General features: G+C 36.4%; 1 protein-coding gene across 2 annotated transcripts in view; it reads left to right on the forward strand.

The window, feature by feature from the left end:
- Nucleotides 1-17,556, forward strand: part of XIRP2 (xin actin binding repeat containing 2) — a 308,823-nt gene that overhangs the window by 265,350 nt on the left and 25,917 nt on the right. For both annotated transcript variants that reach the window (XM_065880384.1, XM_065880385.1), the window contains exon 4: nt 2,413-2,550. In XM_065880384.1, the coding sequence (XP_065736456.1) occupies nt 2,413-2,550 (138 nt within the window). The remainder of the gene's footprint in view (nt 1-2,412; nt 2,551-17,556) is intronic.

Consider the following 17,556-nt stretch of genomic DNA (forward strand, 5'->3'; position numbering starts at 1 on the left):
CAGCTGGAATTAGAATTACTGTCTGTCCGACTCCCCAGATTGTTATTTCTATTATGCCCTACAAACCAAGAACAGTTCTTTGTAAAGGATTCTGTATGGAATATACTTACCTAGGTTTCAGTGTTATGTATTTAAGTTAACTTATTATTAAAATAACATTAGGTAGGTTCTGTATTAAGTATTTAAATTAACTCGTTAATAGAATAATTATCGGCATATCCATTAAATTCCAAATCTTGTTTCTGTGTCCAAGAATAAGAAACATAGAATAAGGATAAACATTTTTTAAAAGGTTCGACACAAAGCAATCTAAGTTATGTGGTCATTTACAATTACATAGATTAGTTGGGATGTTAGCACATGGTGGTAAACAAGGCAAAGTGATCTCAGTCTGAGCAAAGAAACATCACTCCAGCTCATGGCCATAGGCTTCTCCTTGAGTAAGTCCTGCCATCTTACATATGTAAACTTTCCAAGCTGAGCTGAACAAGAAGACCTCATCACCACTACTAAATAAACTATAGCTCAAAGGACTTTCTCCCTTAGGCTGGAGAGAAGCATCAGGAAGGCTGGGGTCATGGTTGTACTACTAGTAAAAATAATCAACTGTATGCATTTTTGCCTGTGTAACATGATCTGATTCCAAAGCACAGTGCTAAAGTGAATGAATGGATATATCTGTTTTTTAATTCATTTAGTAGATAAGAGGCAACCTGATCAGTATAGGAACTGATATTTTTGTGTAAACGCACACACTAGTAAAGTATCCACTCGTTAGCATAATTAATGAGGCTTACCAGATTAATTTGCACATCATTTGGACACTGTTTATAGTTGGAAAAAGTAAGTTTCTTCTTAACAAAATTTGCCTTAATTTCTGTAATTTAATATTTATATATTATCTGCATATGATCAATTGAAGAAGGCCATTTATGTAAATTAAATGGCAGAGGGGGTGAAAGAAATATTGTAGCCTTAATTCACCCTTCCCTTTCTTTATCTTAAATTTCAAAAGAGATGCCATAATTTCTAATGACTTTAACATGTATCAAGTGACAGTAATTGACCAGGATTTACATGTGAAGTTTGTTGCAGAATTTGATAGAATGTATCCCTTCTTTCCATAGAGTCAATGTGCATATTCTTAAATATTTGGCAGTCCCTGTAACTAGGGAAAGGTTATGAACTTGATAAAGCAATCACTTGAGTATTTGCTAGTAATTCAGATAATCCTGAATATTAATTTCACCTCCAGTATTTTGGAGTATGGAAAACCCCAATTTAGTAGCTGTATTTTTAGTATTTGTTTGAGGAACTACATATTTGGGTAAAGATTTCAGGATCCCAAGAGTCCACAGTCCAAGGTATGGGAACCTCAGCTCACAGGCATTCAGTTACTCTCAGGTCTCAAGGCTTCCAGGGTTATGTCAGGACTAGGCCAGACCTCAGGAGATCTCCTGTGCAAGAAGTGTCACTGAGCCTCCTCCCGGTTTCAGGTGGACCCGGATGTATCTTAGAGGAAAGTGGGCTGGCCTGGGGCCTGTTTGCTTGACAGTTGTCATCCCATCCGGGCTTGAGTGCCCACTAGGCTGGGGAATGTGCTGAATCATCAAAACCAAAGCCTTCGAATTACTGCACTTCCCACAGGGGCATAATATCCGACAAGACTCCTCAGTTATTCAGGTTGTTCTAAATGACACCCACTGGAATAGGCTTTCTCATCTGTAAAATGCCAATGATAGACCTGAATCCTTCTAAACTTAGACATCCCCACCATAAATGACCGTATCTCACAGAACATGGAGAAGTATCAAGTGACAAAATATATGTAAATACATAGAAAATCACTCAGCACTACGTATTAAGTAGTTGTTATTTTTACTAATATTAATGTATATTAATAAAAATATGCTCCCCAAAATAGCTTCAAAGCTATTTTGTTCATCCTTAATGATTTCAGTACATTTTGGAATAAGTCAAATGTTTTTTAATATCCTTAATAATGTGTTACCTATATAGACATTTGGGATTTTAATGACAACTTTATTGTGGATTAAAACTGAATCAATTATTCTAATTTCTGCTAGTCTGTGTATTATGAGAGAAATCCATTCTAACAGACCTAATCTCCAGACATAAAAATCTATCTGAGATAAGGAAAATTAACTCAATATTTTAAAGATCCTTCTGACTTTATATCAAAAGACTGATACAGGAAAAAACAACATGGAGAAATTATTTTTATTAAGGTTTTCTGTAATAAGATCCTCCTGAAATAATTGTGTATGTTAATATCTTTTTAATATACCACTCAATAATTATCAACCTTTTTTTAAAAAAATAGCTTGAGAATCCCATCCTGAGAAGATGTCAAGCTGAAATTTCCTTTTTCTTTCCTTTTTCTTGTCTTAGGTGCTGGAAGAATCAGAAATGTGCACAGTGCCTGGCGGTTTAGCCAGAGTGAAGAAACAATTTGAGAAGGACAAAATTGCTTCTTCCAGTAATACCTTTACTCAGTACCAATACCAGCACCAGGACAGATCTGAGCAGGTAGTACTACTATTGGTAAAGGATAAATCATGTCTGGTTGAAATGCTTTCATTTCAGTGCTAATATAAAACACACATCCCTGCCCTCTTTGGTGGTATATTTATTTTCATTACTCATTAACAAGAATTGTAATTTTAAAATGTTTTAGAAAAATCACGGTTAATTCATATCACTGTGTTGATTTATTTACTTGGAGCATTTTGCCATGTTTCTAGGGAATCATACTGGAATATTTTTTCTCTTGGCTTCTAATGTCTCAAACAAAAATGAAAATTAAATAGCCTAGGTTAGTCAACAGATAAATAGAAATGTTGAGCACAATATTTACATTGAGCCTCTGCCTTTAGGTTATAATTCATGATCAACTATCTGTTTGCATGGATTAAATTTGAAGCATTATTCAGCTGCTTATTGAGTTTTCTGCTTTCTTTAAAAATGACCAAAAATTGAGTAGTGGAAACCAGATGTTATATAAAACTGCATAATACAACTTCTAAATGCTATCTTATATAAAAGATTCTTTCCCATTTCATTACTCCATTGTCATATATTACCGAATCTTGTCATGGGTGATGATTTTTGAATGTGAAAATCTAAGTAATAAAACTCATTGGCGTGAGCCTGGCACTTTGGAAAATAGTAATTGCACTGAAAACAGCTGGACTTAGGCCCAGGTTTTCCAGGAGGAAGAAAGTAACTGGGGTATTTCTGAAATATTGTAGTCAGAGATAAACGTGGGGGTTGTTTTTGTGTTTTGGTTTTGTTTGTTTGTTTGCTTGTTTTTTCAGAAAACTCCCTAGGGTAGTTAGAGTTGCCTAAGTTGTGGCTATTAAGGCAGTTGGGTTTGTAAGGTTGCGTCAGGGGCAGTATATCAGATAGATTGATTAAAAGTCTGGTATGTGGAATATTATTTGTTTTCTTTTTCTGGCTTTGTTTGAAAAGTAAACAAGAAAAAAAATGTGCAATGTAAGTTGCTCACAATAAGTTTACAGTAAGATTTCTTTTAATTTTGCCTAAAGGAAATGTAATGTAAATAAATTAAGATTGGATATACTTGTGACCTAATGTACAGCTCTTGCAACATAGGAGTCTAAGTGAATCAAGTATATGTGTTTACTTGAAACTGATCAACCACGTGCTATATAGTCATCATTAATAATTTAAATAAATCCTACATAGAAGATAGGTAAAGTATTTCCATATCCTTTATTTTGCAGGGAAGCGGTGTGATAGAGTGTAAGGGCTATGGGACTTGTAGATCTGAGTTCACACACCACCTCTGACATTTATCAGCTGAGTCCCATAGACCCAGGGCCATCTTCATTGTGGGCAGTTAAACAGGGCTCCATACTTAGAGGGGCCTTGCACTTAGTTTCATGCTCTGCTGTCATCTTGAAATTCTTAAGATTTTTGAATAATGGACCGTACATTTTCATTTTGCACTGGGTGTGGCAAATTATGTAGCCAGTACTACATAGTCCAAATTCATAAGCCCCTCAAAGTCTCAGTTTCTGTTGAGTTATGATGGAGAAACTGATGAGTGTTTTGTCTATCTCATGAGGTGATTGTGGCAGTCAAAGATGACAAAGAGCAGTTTCCATGAAAGCATTTCATCATCTGTGAAACTTGGTATCAGTTAGGATGCTTTATATTGCACAAGACCAAAAACTCAACCACAAGAGTCTTAAACCAAAAGGAACATTACAGATTCATAAAAGTGCAGTCTTGTGGAAGGAAGGCTTGATATAAGTTCCAGGGGTGTACTAGAGCAACTGGCTTGTACCAACTCTTTGATTATTAAATTTTCAGGAATTTTGCAAACCAGATAATATTGTGTTAATAGCTTGAAATCAGCCATGTTGAGAATATTTATACCAAGGGAATTGTCAAATGCAAAAAATCAGGGACGTCCCTTCCCTTTCCTTCCCTTCTTTCTTCCTTCCCTCTTTCCTTCTTTTCTTTGAGAACCCATTGTGAAGCATATATTACCTTACCATTGATGTAATTAAGGACTCACAGTATGTCTCTAGCGTAGTAGCTAAGAGCACTGGGATGGAGCATGATCACCTGGGTCCAAATCCCTGCTCCTTCATTTATTTATTTTATTTATTTTATGTATTTATTTTTGGTTGCATTGGGTCTTCGTTGCTGTGGCGGGCTTTCTCTAGTTGCAGCAAGCAGGGGCTACTCTTCGTTGCAGTGTGCGGGCTTCTCATTCTCTTGTTGCGGAGCACGGGCTCTAGGCACGCGGGCTTCAGTAGTTGTAGCACAAGAGTTCAGTAGTTGTGGCTCGCGGGCTCTAGAGCACAGGCTCAGCAGTTGTGGCGCATGGGCTTAGCTGCTCCCCAGCATGAGGGATCTTCCCAGACCAGGGCTCGAACCCATGTCCCCTGCATTGGTAGGCAGATTCTTAACCACTGTGCCACCAGGGAAGCCCTCCTTCATTTATTAGCTGAATGACATTAGGCAAGTTTCTTAACTTCTCTGTGTCTCAATTTCCTCAATTATAAAGTCAAGATTATAATAGTACCCACCTCATAGGTTTGTTAAGAGGATTAATTAAGCTGTTTTTGTAAAGTGCTTAAGACTGTGCCTGGCCCTTTATAAGCACTTCACAAGTGTTTGTGTAAAAAACTGAGTATCTCCTTGATCATATTTCTTCTTTTTTACCTCTCAGCCTCACTTCCTCTGAGCTGGCCCCATTCTCTCCCAGCTTTTCCCCAGAAAGGAGTAAAAACGATGCAGAGAAAGAGTGAGAATCCTTTTCCCAGAAGCCCCAGGGAAAGAAACCTTACAGGATCTAATTGGTTCTAAGTGGAATACATATGCTCCCCCTAGAACTAAATTGCTGTAGCTAGAGGATGCTGATTGGCTGAGGCCTCTGTACCTGTTTAGCTACGTGGAAGATCTCAGCATACCCTTATGAACAAAGAATAAATGAATGCTGGGTAAAAACAAAAACAACCAAACCAGCAAATATATATATATATATATATATATATATATATATATATATATAAAATCTCCACTATAAGCTCCTTGCAAATATAGTTTATTATTATAAGCTGTAGTTCCTTCTCTGTGACCATGACATACTAAAGTGTGTGAGAGTAATAAAGAAACATGTGCTAAAAATCTGAATATCTGCATGACTCTGGGCCTGTAGGGACCTCTCTGAACTTCAGTTTCATTATCTACATTTAGATACACTAATAATACCCCATAACTCCATGAGGAATAACTAAATCTAAGTCACAGTGCAATGCAATATAAATAAAATATAATGGGAATATATGGAAGGATAAACTAGTAAATACCATTTATTGAACTGTATGCAGAAGTCTGTAGGAAAATGAAAGAAAAAAGTCATCTGTATCTTAGAAAATCAAATGACTAACTTATAATCCTTAATGGAAATTTGAGATACATATCAGATTTGGTTATAGAGAGGAAAACATAGAAAAATCATGTCTTAGATATTCACTTAAACTTTTAAAGCTATCTGAATGCATTCTAAAAATCACTTCTTTTATCAACAGGGATTGAGAACAAAACATTTACTGGTAGACAGACAGTTAATTCTGTCTTACCCAAGTTATTGTCGGCTCTGAGGGTGTTTTCAGTCTTTATTGAAAGTACTTGAGATTTAGCTCTCTGCTAAGTCTGCCACTGGTCAGAAAAATATTTATTTTGCTGACATATAAAAATTAATATTAACTTGGAAATCAAGTTTAATTAGAGTTAAAAGAAAGAACATTTGTTTTGGATTTCTGACAATATTTAATATCACAATTAGTAATAATTTCATAAGGTGTAATAATTCAGTCCAGTCTGCCTCTTTCCTTCCTAATGTATTGAAGTGAGCTATTTCAGGGTAATTAGCTATTTGGAAACAGTTTGTCTGGGAGATCAGCCAATGGGACTAAACAAGTTTTCAAAATTAAGCTATCTCTGAGGTTAAAGGTCCCTCTGTTTTTTTATTGATTATTTCATACCTATTGAAAAAGAGGTTCTGAAATAGGGGGGGAAAAAGGAGGTACAAGATATAGGAACATTCGTTTATGCCAGACATTTTAAACTTGGAATGATGTCCTATTTATGTGTTCTAGACTTATGCTTTATGGTTCTGCCTGTTTAACAGTTACCAGCATCACTGCTAGCCTGTGGAGTATCCTTATGTAAATTAGAAAAAGGAGCTACTCTCAACAGTCAGGGCCCCTGGGTGAAGGATGTTTGGGGTGAGGGTTCAGCTTCTTAGAAGAATGTGTTGGAGAAAACTTTATTAGGTGGCTCTGGTAGTTAGTACTACCCATTTTTAATATCACCCATTTAGATTCTGTTTTTCAAAACAGCCATTACTGATTCCTGTAGATATGAATGAAATCCAACCCTCCTTAAGGGATTATGAGCCATTCGGCATGTGTCCTGTTGATATTTAGGTTAGAAATATCACATTAGCGTTGTTTCTGACTTTGTCTTAGGATTGATTTCTCAGAATTCTATGCCAGTGAAAATCAGTAGGTTCTTAATGCTAGAATGGAAAGGACCATTTAAGAGAGATATTTTTAATCCACTCAGTACAGCAGGCTCCATTTGGGGGAAAAAAATAAATAAATAACCCATCCCCTCATCCTTAAAAGTGTGTCTTGAAGTATTCTGGAGCAGATGTTGTTGGTATGAAATGGCCATTGTCTCTTTTCAGAGTTGATTTACACTCACCCTTTCTATGGTTTCTGGGTTGTTGTTTTTTGTAAAGATTTTCTTCCTCTCTTTCTTCTTTTTTAACAGCTTTATTGAGATAATTTGCATACCATAGAACTCACCCATTTTAAGTGTACAAGTCAATGTCTGTTTAATATATTCACAAAGTTGTACAGTGTCACCACAATCTAATATTAGAACATTTCCATTCCTCCAAAAAACAAACCTTGGACCCATTAGCAGTCTTAAGACGTTCCTTCTTTGTGCCATAGTCTCACATTCAGGGTTTGATTTTCATTCTCTCATGCTTATTTCCTCTTCGTTTTCTTTCTCTTTTATTTACACAGTACTGAGTAGCTCCTTGCATATTAATTGTGAAGTCCTACAAGCATCTTCTTTTCTGGAGTTGTTTTTTTTGTTTGTTTTGTTTTGTTTTCGTTTTAAGTGGCTTAAGTAGGGAAGAGCAGATGGGGCTCCAAAAGTCTGGTAGGTAATCAGTGCGATACAGTGCTTAGGTAATTGCTTTCAGGTGAAAATGGTTGCACTGAATCTATGTCAAGAGTCTAAAGTATTCCTGACCTTCACTCCCTGCCGCCAAGTCCGATGGGGACCAGTAGGGAGCTGCAAGACAGTATGTATCTTTCCACATGCATCTGCTGTTGCAAAAATCCTCATGTAAACATTAGCACTCCGTAGGATTATGTAGATTTGGAACAACCTCTGGACAATTTTAGGCTGATAGAAAATATTTTTGACAGGTTGTGACAGATATAATCTGACATCTGTGTGTTTTAGACTCTTTAAAGGTGACCCGTAATTATTTTCCAGCAAACTAAACATATTTTTATCAGCTAAATGTCCACATCGCAAAGCATTTCTCACGTAAATGTTTTAAACCTACCTTTAGCTTTCTGCCACGTGCACGATTTTTCAAGGGCCTAGATTGCTATTAACAACCCCAATCTAACCTAGATCTCTATCAGCACACAAGGTTGTGACCAAAAGTGTGTCTTGAAAAGTTTTTTAGTTGTGCGCACGGTTTTAAAATGACTATTATAACTAAAGTAACCCCACTCAAAATGAGGCAGTTTACACTCATGGTGAGGCCTATTGGCTCCAGAGTCATACAGCCCAGGTTAGAATTCCCTGAGTTAACCACGTAACCTATTCTGTGAAATGAGGATGAAGTAACAGATGTGTTAAGAATAAACTGAGACAGTTCATGTAAAATTCTTACTAGAATGCCTAGCAGATATTAAATGTTCAGTAAACACCAGCTATTATCATTAGTAGTGTTGCCACTAAAGCATAATCCAGTGGTAATTATTCTCAAAGTGGAATGCGATTCATAAACATTCTATGTATAGGTAAGATGACAAAGAAGGATGGCATTGTTCTGTGCCTCACACCGTAACTGTTTTTTCAGCTTTTTAGCCTGGGGAGACAGAATCGTTTCCTAGAAGCTCATTAGGTAATTAAAGATTAATTTAAAATTAACATCCCTGTACATGCTTTGCAACTGGTGACCTCCTGCTACCCAGTCTCCATCCGTCTCCTCTCTTCCTACCCGTGTCCACCTTCCTATAGCTCTGTAGGTCTTGGTGGAATCCCACATTTTTTCCTACAGAAGGTGAATGGAAAAGAATTATATTTGGTAAAAAAATGTCCTTGCTCAAGGTGCGAAGCCAATTAACTGCATTTAGTACTGCTTTTCCCAACTATGAGGAAAACAAAAGCAAAACCACAAACTAAACTCTGTGAAAATGTGTATTTCTCAGGATGAAAGCCTTTTTCTACCAGCCCCAACAAACCACTAATTCTTCTCCTGCTTCCAAAAAGCCTGTATGTGCCTGGTTTGTCTAGAAATGGGGCTTTCAGTACTTATGGAGTGCCTATTACGTGCTTCTACCCCAGGCCTCCCTGGGTTGGGGTACAGGAATGTAGTAGGAGTGGGTTTCAATAAGTCCTCTGTCTGCTGGTTTCTACATCACTCTGGACCTGAAGCAAGACCTCTTCAGAGCTCCTGACATGTCTCCTCCTACCTTTTCTCTGACTGGATAAGGATTCAGAATTGACATGAAATCTCAGTGGGAGCTCTTGTCATCTAAGTCTCCTAGGCTGTCAGTAAGGTGGTCCTCAACTCTGGTCATGCACTGGAACTCCTCGGGCAGCCCAGGTAATTCTGGTTTAATTGTCCTGGCATGTGGTCAGGGATCAGGGAATTTTATAGCCCTCCAGGGGATTCTGATGTGCAGCAATGAGCATGGCAGTTCAAGCTTGAGCCAGGATTTGTTATCCCAGAGATGACCACTCCCCTCTTAGTTTCTCATCTGAGGCTTCTCCACTGCCCACCTCATCCTTCACTCTGATACCAAGGCCCTTCTATTTCTATTGAGATTTCTCTTGAGATGCCTACTGCAAAGAATAGAACAGGGGCTGCTGAGAGTAGAGAAATCAAGGGCTTAAAAAAATCATGGTGAATATAATAAATGCCAATCAGCCAAACGACCGATTTACTGGTACCTCCAAGCCCAGTTAACTCCCATGTTAATGGCAGACTGTATTAAAATAGTGAGGATTTTTTTTGCATATATACAAAGATATATTCAAATATTTTTTAAAAACTAGATAATAGAGTGATATAAGTGAACTAAAGAAATACGTATCAAAGCATTTAAAATAAACCAATTAGAATAAAAATAAGCTAAAAATAATGAATTTATTAGCTTAAGCTACACTGATATGCCAATAATTAATTAAAACTGAGATTTAACTCATTAATATTGCCATCTTTCATTAAAAAACTTTAATTTCATAGGATTATACAATCTGGATACCTAATGTCTCTTGAGTTTCTACCTTTGATATTTCTATAAAAATAATTTCTGAAAGACATAAGACGATTATAAAGTGATAAACCTTATTAAATCATATAGTAACATGGTCATAGACATTTGGCTCCTTAACACAGCTAAACTAATATGTGGACTCCCCCTGGGATACAAGGTGTGCCCATAAAGCACTATAAGACTATCTTATGTGATCTACTGGCATTAATCACATTACTTTAGAGCCACACACTATAACTCTCAACTTCGGCTGTCCCCAAGTGAAGTTGATGGTAATTGCTGTCTACTGAGGTGTGACCATAAAGTCTCAGTCATGGTTCCTTTGCAACTTCCAATTTCAGCTTCTTTTGCAGAATCTGTTGGTAGATGCTAGTGCACAGAGGGATTCACACCTCCCTCCCCTGGGACAGCACTGCAGGCCATTCCAGTGCATCATCATAAAGGGAAACACATTCCAACCCCACACTGTGAAGACACCCGCAAAGCATTTGCCTGGGTCTTGTGTGGAAACTCTATCTTCTTGATGAAACAGTGTAGTCCATCCAATGTGTGCATTCTGCCTGGGTTCCTTTACTGTGCTGAAAATGAGCAAACAAACTAATCTGCCTGGTGGCTTGGAGGGGTTTAGAAACATTACCAGAGGAAGGGGGGCCCCCGGCACAGTTTCTCGGGCAGTCAGGGCCTCAGTGAATGGTACAAATACTCATAAGTAAAACTGAGTTGCAAGATTCAATGCTTTCAAAAAACCTTGAATTGGTTGCTTTTCTATGATTCATCTTATTCTCCAAAATAAAAGTTGTAGTAGTAACATTTACCCAATTATTGGAGTATTACTATCAGTTTCTCTTTCTCTTAATGGTACTTTTAATGGTGAGTTTTCTGTTTCTGAAACCTTTTTGTTCTTATAGAATCCATTTTCAGTTTCATTTACAGAAGACAAGTATACTTACAGATATACCCTTCACTCCTTTAAAGTGAAAGGAATTGGGATTGCTTTAGGAGAAAACGAGTGGTATTGTTCTTATCACAGTGCCTACGGTTATTGAGAGAGTGTCACCTAGACCCTTTCCTCAAAGACACAAAGTGAGAGCACAGAGTTTCATGTTCTTAGAGGTTCAGCAGGTGATCTGAAAAAGTTTTTGATGTTGATAAAGATGTAAAGCACAGATGTTTTGACATAATCAAATTTTATGTCTTCTTTTATGGGAGGGAGTGGATATTTAGGGAAAGTTGGAATAGAAAAAAAATACATTTGTATAGCCCCTTCAATCTGGTCTCCTATTAGTTTAGAATTGTAACTGTGCTGTTTGTATAATTACGCTTAATAGAATTCTCAAGTATATAGACAATATCTTATAATATACTAATTAAATTTACTTTCTTTTTAAATTTTATAATAGAATGGCAAGACATAGAATTTTAAGTTCTAAGATTTTGCTAGTTTGTGAGGAGCAAGGAAAATTATAACAACAAAAGAAACTCTTAACATTACTCAATCATTTTGTTTGCAGAACTTAGTAAAATCTGCAAAATGTTTTTTCCACATGATTACTTTTATAAAACGGGTGTTTTCTGTAAGCACTTGACATAAGAGGATATTATTAGCTCTTTCTGCTGCTTCTGGGTCTCATATTTCTCAGAATAAACCTGTCTTCATGGATCTCTGAAAATGCCTGGATTGAGTCAAGCTTGTCTATTCTTTTGGATGTTCGTTTATTTATTAGTTTGCATAATTACGGGTGAATTATCATGCTAAAAAAAACTGGAAGAACACAAGGCCTGAGAAAAGGAAGAGGCATTAAGAGATTCTGTCCTTAGCACCATGCCCTTACAGAGATATGTTTAAGAAATTCTTCATTTTTTCCAGCTTCTTTGCAAATCTCAACATCACAGAACCCAGAGTAAGATTACATCTCCTTCTAATAGCCTTCTCTTGTCCTTGTTCTTTATCCCTATCTATCCTGAGTGATCTACCCAGCATGGTCCAAGAAACAGCTTTTAAGGAGACTACTTCATTTCTAACCCCATCAGGAGGACAGGGCACATCCTATACCAGCCACTACATGGACCCCAATAGGGGGAGCCAAGTGCTCAATTCATCTTCCTTATCCTTGGGTAAATACCAGGGTCTTCTAGAGACATCATCCTGCTATGGCATTTGAAATTCCTCCCTTGGATCCTGCAATTCATCATATTGCACAGTGTATAGAACTGTGTGGGGAGGTTTAGGGTGCTTCGGTGAAGTCAGTACTTTAGGCTGGGGTTCAGTTTGTGAGCCTTTTATCAGAAGCATTTTGTATCATTATTCTAAAAATATCAACAAATTCCCCCCAATCATATTTTCTGTGTTTTGTTTTTCTTTTAGAGGATCAAAAACAGTTTTCCTTTTTTTCCTCAGTTCCTTTTCTTCCCCGTCTTTATTTTTTCCAGGCCTTTCGTTACTAGAGAGGGGATTATGATAATGAGAAAGTGTACCATCAAGTCTGGGTACCGAAAAGAGAGAAAGAAAAGCAATAATTTGTGGGGAGGAGGGAGTGTGAAAAAAAATACTGATGAGAGAATTATAGATACTTACATACAGACCTACTTTTTCTATATCAGAATCAGATGCAAATATGTTGATTTCCTCCTGTAAAAATAGTGGTGAGACAGACAATATCATGTCACACAAAATACAGGTTAAATTACTTAAATATAATGATCATAGGCTCTGTGTTTGGTACCTATGCTCAGTATTATTTCTATTCTTGTAATTTTGAGATACATGATCAAGTATTTATCTTTCACTGTTTCATAGACCACTATACTTGAAATAAGCTTTAAAGACTATCACTCCTTAGCAAAGCCTGTGTGAATCTCATCCGCTCTGATGCATCCTTATAGAACCAACTTGATCTTCAGTCATGAGTCTTCAGCAAGTGGGTGGGTGCCCTGGAACTGATAAGTGTAACTGGGAGAAAATCCAGTACAGATCAAAGGGTATGTCCTTAAATTTCATTTCATCTGATTTGTTTCTACAAATCTATAGGAGTTAAATGGCTCAATTTTTATAAGCTGGAGATGTATATTTTTAGGCAAAATGAAACTATTTAAGCATCTACTTAAAGCAAATCATTCTTTATCCCTTTTTGTAAGAACCTTGTTTCCATTTTGAGACCCTTCTAACCTCTGACATTGATTTTTATATTTCTTGAAACCTTTGCACTTGATGACCGATATTATACTGATAGAAAAGATGGTTCACTGAATCAACAACCCTAAAAGAAATAAAGCAAATTGTGTGGTTACCTGATATACTGGTGAAAAGCATATTAGGGTTAAAGACTCAGTGATTTTTTTCAAAAAAATTAATATACAATAAAAATTACAGCACATGATTATTAATTTTTAGATTCTTTGAAGGCATTTTAGTGCAGTTCTTCAGCATACTTAGCTAGTTGAGAATAACTCTCCTTTCTTGTCCCTACTTTAAATGCACTTTAGGTACATCACAAGTGCATGCTGAGCACATCGCTTATTGCTTTAAGGTGTTAAAAGCATTGACTCAAAACAACTGGTTGGCTGAATTCTTGTTCATCTCTATATTCATGGTATATGTTTGGAATTTTCAAATCTTGCACAGCATTTTCCCTTCAACTCCTTTTACTGGTTAAGTCCATAGGTAATCAACATGTAGAATTTAAAAGTGGTAAAGTTCTTAAGAAATTAGATGTTATAAAGTGTGAAGGGCATTGTATATTTCCTGATACATAGCAGCACTCAATCAATGGTAGCTCCTTCTATCTATCTCCTTCAATCCTTCCCTACTCTCTACCCCAGCAGATTACAAATGAGGATTCTAAGTGAAACTAAAATTAGCTGTGATTTACGTACCTGATTTCTCACTTGAATTGATGACAAACTCCAGCCCATAACCCAACATTCCTGTCTCTACTTCAATCTCTTTCCATTCCCCGTTTTACTAGTAGATACATTCACCAGTGAAATTGCAACTAATTACCCTTTTATTTTTCCTGATTTTTCCTCATTATGAAGAAAACCCAAATGATCAGAGTAATTAATTTGCAGTCATAATTAATAATTATCCTGAAATGCTTTGTTTGCATGGATTATCTTGGAATGCTTACATCAGAACCAAATCTGTTTTATGGTGCTTTTTCCTTCCTCTTGGATTTTATATAAGGATTTAAAATGTATTCCTCCCAGTGACCAAGACTGATGACCATAAAGGCTCAGAGGGACAGTGAATGAAGGAGGCAAGTTTGTATAACAGGAACTCTTCATGACCCTATTAGCAGGCAAATTGTACCGTCTCAGTCTTCCTGAAGAAAGTTGTAATGTCACATGGAACATATATTGCCAAGAAATAAGCCCAAATCAATTTCATCATAGGACATGAGTAGCGTTTTCTACTATGTTATCTGTTGTCAAAAATGAGTGGCATTCCTTTTCTTGTGTTTTTAACTGGTTTCTGTTTGGTTAATAAGACCTCCGTGTTGGCAAATAATACTTTCTTAGGAAAGGTAATGTGCACTTTTCATTCTTTTGGACATCTGAATCTCCTGTACTTGGGGACTCCACCACCCCATTAGGCAAAACCAGCCTCCACTAGAAGAAGCTGCAAATATCATACACTCACTCTCCTGGCCCTGCTGGTATCTAGGACCCAAGCTTGTGAACTAGACTGCACCAATCAGACACCTCCAACTCAGTCTTTGCATTAAGAAGTAATGAAATGGCATGAGAAGCAGGGACTATGAAGAATCAGTTTTGGTGATGGCTGGTGGCGGAGATTAGCTACATCAATTTTCAAGAAAGAACCATTCTAGAAGCAATATCTGTTATATGGTATCAGTGGCTTTGGCAATGAGTGTGTCCAATGTCAGCAGCAAGGGTGCCTTCTCCAGAAGGTTCTGCAGCATTTTTCGGCAGTGTTCCTGGCTACAAAACCTCCAAGTCTTATTCTGTGAGAATAAGTATATTTCTGGAGTCTTATTCCTGGAGATTCTGTGGAATACACTTCTGCTATGAAATGTCTCTTTAACAAAGTACCTGTCCTATTTAAATCAGTTAGACTCTGACGCTTGACACTGGGAGCTGTGACTGATAAAACTATATATAAATTACAAATCTTAACATTCTTATTTTATCGTCTAGATGAGAGGCACACAACAGGACCTTTTAGGAAAGAGTTAAGTGTGAGAAGAATTGTATAATAGTAGGTTAAATCACTGTGAACTGACTCTCCACTGGGTACCAGTTCATGAACAATGAACCAAAGAAAAACTGGATAGGTGATCAGAAAGCCACGCTCTGGCCATGCCTCTATAGAAATGTCCATGTCCTAGGGGCCAGAATGACTTAGAAGAGTTATAATATGCATAGGCACCTTTTTGCTTCTCTTTGAAAAATCTCCCAAATCCACTACTTCTCTGGTTGAAAAAAATGTACATATTGCAATTTGTTTTTTCTTTCGTTTCTGGGCTTAATTCTACAATGAAAAAATTCATGGCAAAATGTATTGACATAACCACAGACAATCTACTTTCCTTCAATCTTTTTTTTTTTTGCCTTGTTTACTATGTATCCCAAGTTACTAGGAAAATAGCTGATGCAGAGTAAGTGTGCAATGAATATGTTAAGCAAAGATAGCAAATACTAATGTAGCACTTATGAGCCAGGTTTTCACATATGTTAACTGACTTTCTCCTCACAATAACCTTCTGAGATAGGCATTATTTTTAGCTGCCCGCCCCCTACTTTTTTTTGACAAGAAATGAACTCATGAAAGATCTAAGTAACTTGCCCAAGAAAGTGAGCAAATGTGATCCTAACTCAGGAAGGCTGACTCCAGAGTCTGTGCCTTATTTTTTTTTTTTATTCAGCTAATAGTCATTAACCACTCACCATATGTCAAGCACAAAAGAGTCAATGATGAGTATGATATTATTTTGCCCTCAAGATGCTCACTCTATCAGAGAGAAACACATATAACAAATAATTACAAGTGCAATATGGTAGATTCTATCATGGAAAATATAAATGAGGTTTGTTGGGACACAAGGAGGTTGTGATAAACTTTACTCTGGATGAAGGATGGTCAAGGAGGGGAATCTGAGGGTGGAGGATGCTTCAGCTGAGACTTAAAATAATTTTTTATGAATACAGAATTACATTCTAAGTGAAAGGAACAACTTATGCAAAAGGTAAAATAGTATATTTGTGAATATAATGAGGCACAATTGAGTCATGAAGCTGGAGATGTAGCCAAAGGCTGCATAAGAGAAAAACTTATATGCTATAATAAAGATATTTTACTTTATTCTAAGGCAATCAAAAACCATTGAAGAAACAAACAGGGGAGTAAGATGAATAGATATGCATTTAAGAAACATTTTTTCTAGTTGTATAGGATTGATATAAATGGCGTCGAGGTTAGGCTGAAGAAGATAAGTTAGGAGACTACTGAAATAGCAGATTAAATACATGAGGACTTAAACGGGTCAGAAGTTCTAGGGTAAAGAGGGCATTGACTCAAAAGATAATTAAAGATAGAATTGGAGGAGCTTATAAATCAATTGGATATTGGTGAACAGGGTTAATAATAAAAAGGTAGAATTCTTCTCTTTCTCTCTTTTGGTTTGCATTAATTAATGTAAGATATATGTTATCCCTGGTTTTCTTTTTCTTTAAAATGTTTTCATTCTTTTTGCAAGCTTTTTTTTGTAATTTCACTGCTCCTTGAGACTAAGTTTTAGCCTCTTTTATTGTACTTTTATGTTTATTTATATCCAAGTGCCTTTTTTGTTTTAAGATGCCTTACGTCTATGTTAGATTGAAATCATGTATACATGTATGTGTGTGTGTGTGTATGTGTGTGTATAAAAAACATACATCTCCATAAAACTTCTAGAAGGTGTCCTTTACTGAAAATTGAATGTTTTTATGTATCCTGTTCTTTTTAGTTTGTCACATAAGTATTGTTGTTTATATTACTAATATGTTTGATGGCCCAGTTGAGAGTACATCTTTTACATGTTCTTTTAATGAATCTTCAACATTTTTGGACGCTGGGATATGGCTCTATAAATAACACTTTGGGGAAAGTAGAGGACAAAGTTTTAGTAGTGAAAGCTGGCATTACTTATTCATAAACCTCCCTCTTTGAAGTCAAATATTCCTACTTTCAAATTAAGTATTTTTATTAAAAAATTATGTTTTGCTCTTTATAGCTAAATATGACCAAAGCATAATTGTTTTGAGCCTAGAAAGAGCTGAAAATAATTGAACGATAATGCTTCTCTCAGAGATTTATACAACAAACCTGCATAATTCATGCATGTGTATATATTACAAATCTTGTCTCAAGAGAATTTCAAGCTAAGTGAGCCATTTTTATTCCGTTAGATACGTATGTACATTTTTTAAAATTAATTAATTAATTAATTTAGCTGCA

The sequence above is a fragment of the Phocoena phocoena genome, chromosome 7 (genome assembly GCF_963924675.1).
Source record: "Phocoena phocoena chromosome 7, mPhoPho1.1, whole genome shotgun sequence".
NCBI lineage: Eukaryota > Metazoa > Chordata > Mammalia > Artiodactyla > Phocoenidae > Phocoena > Phocoena phocoena.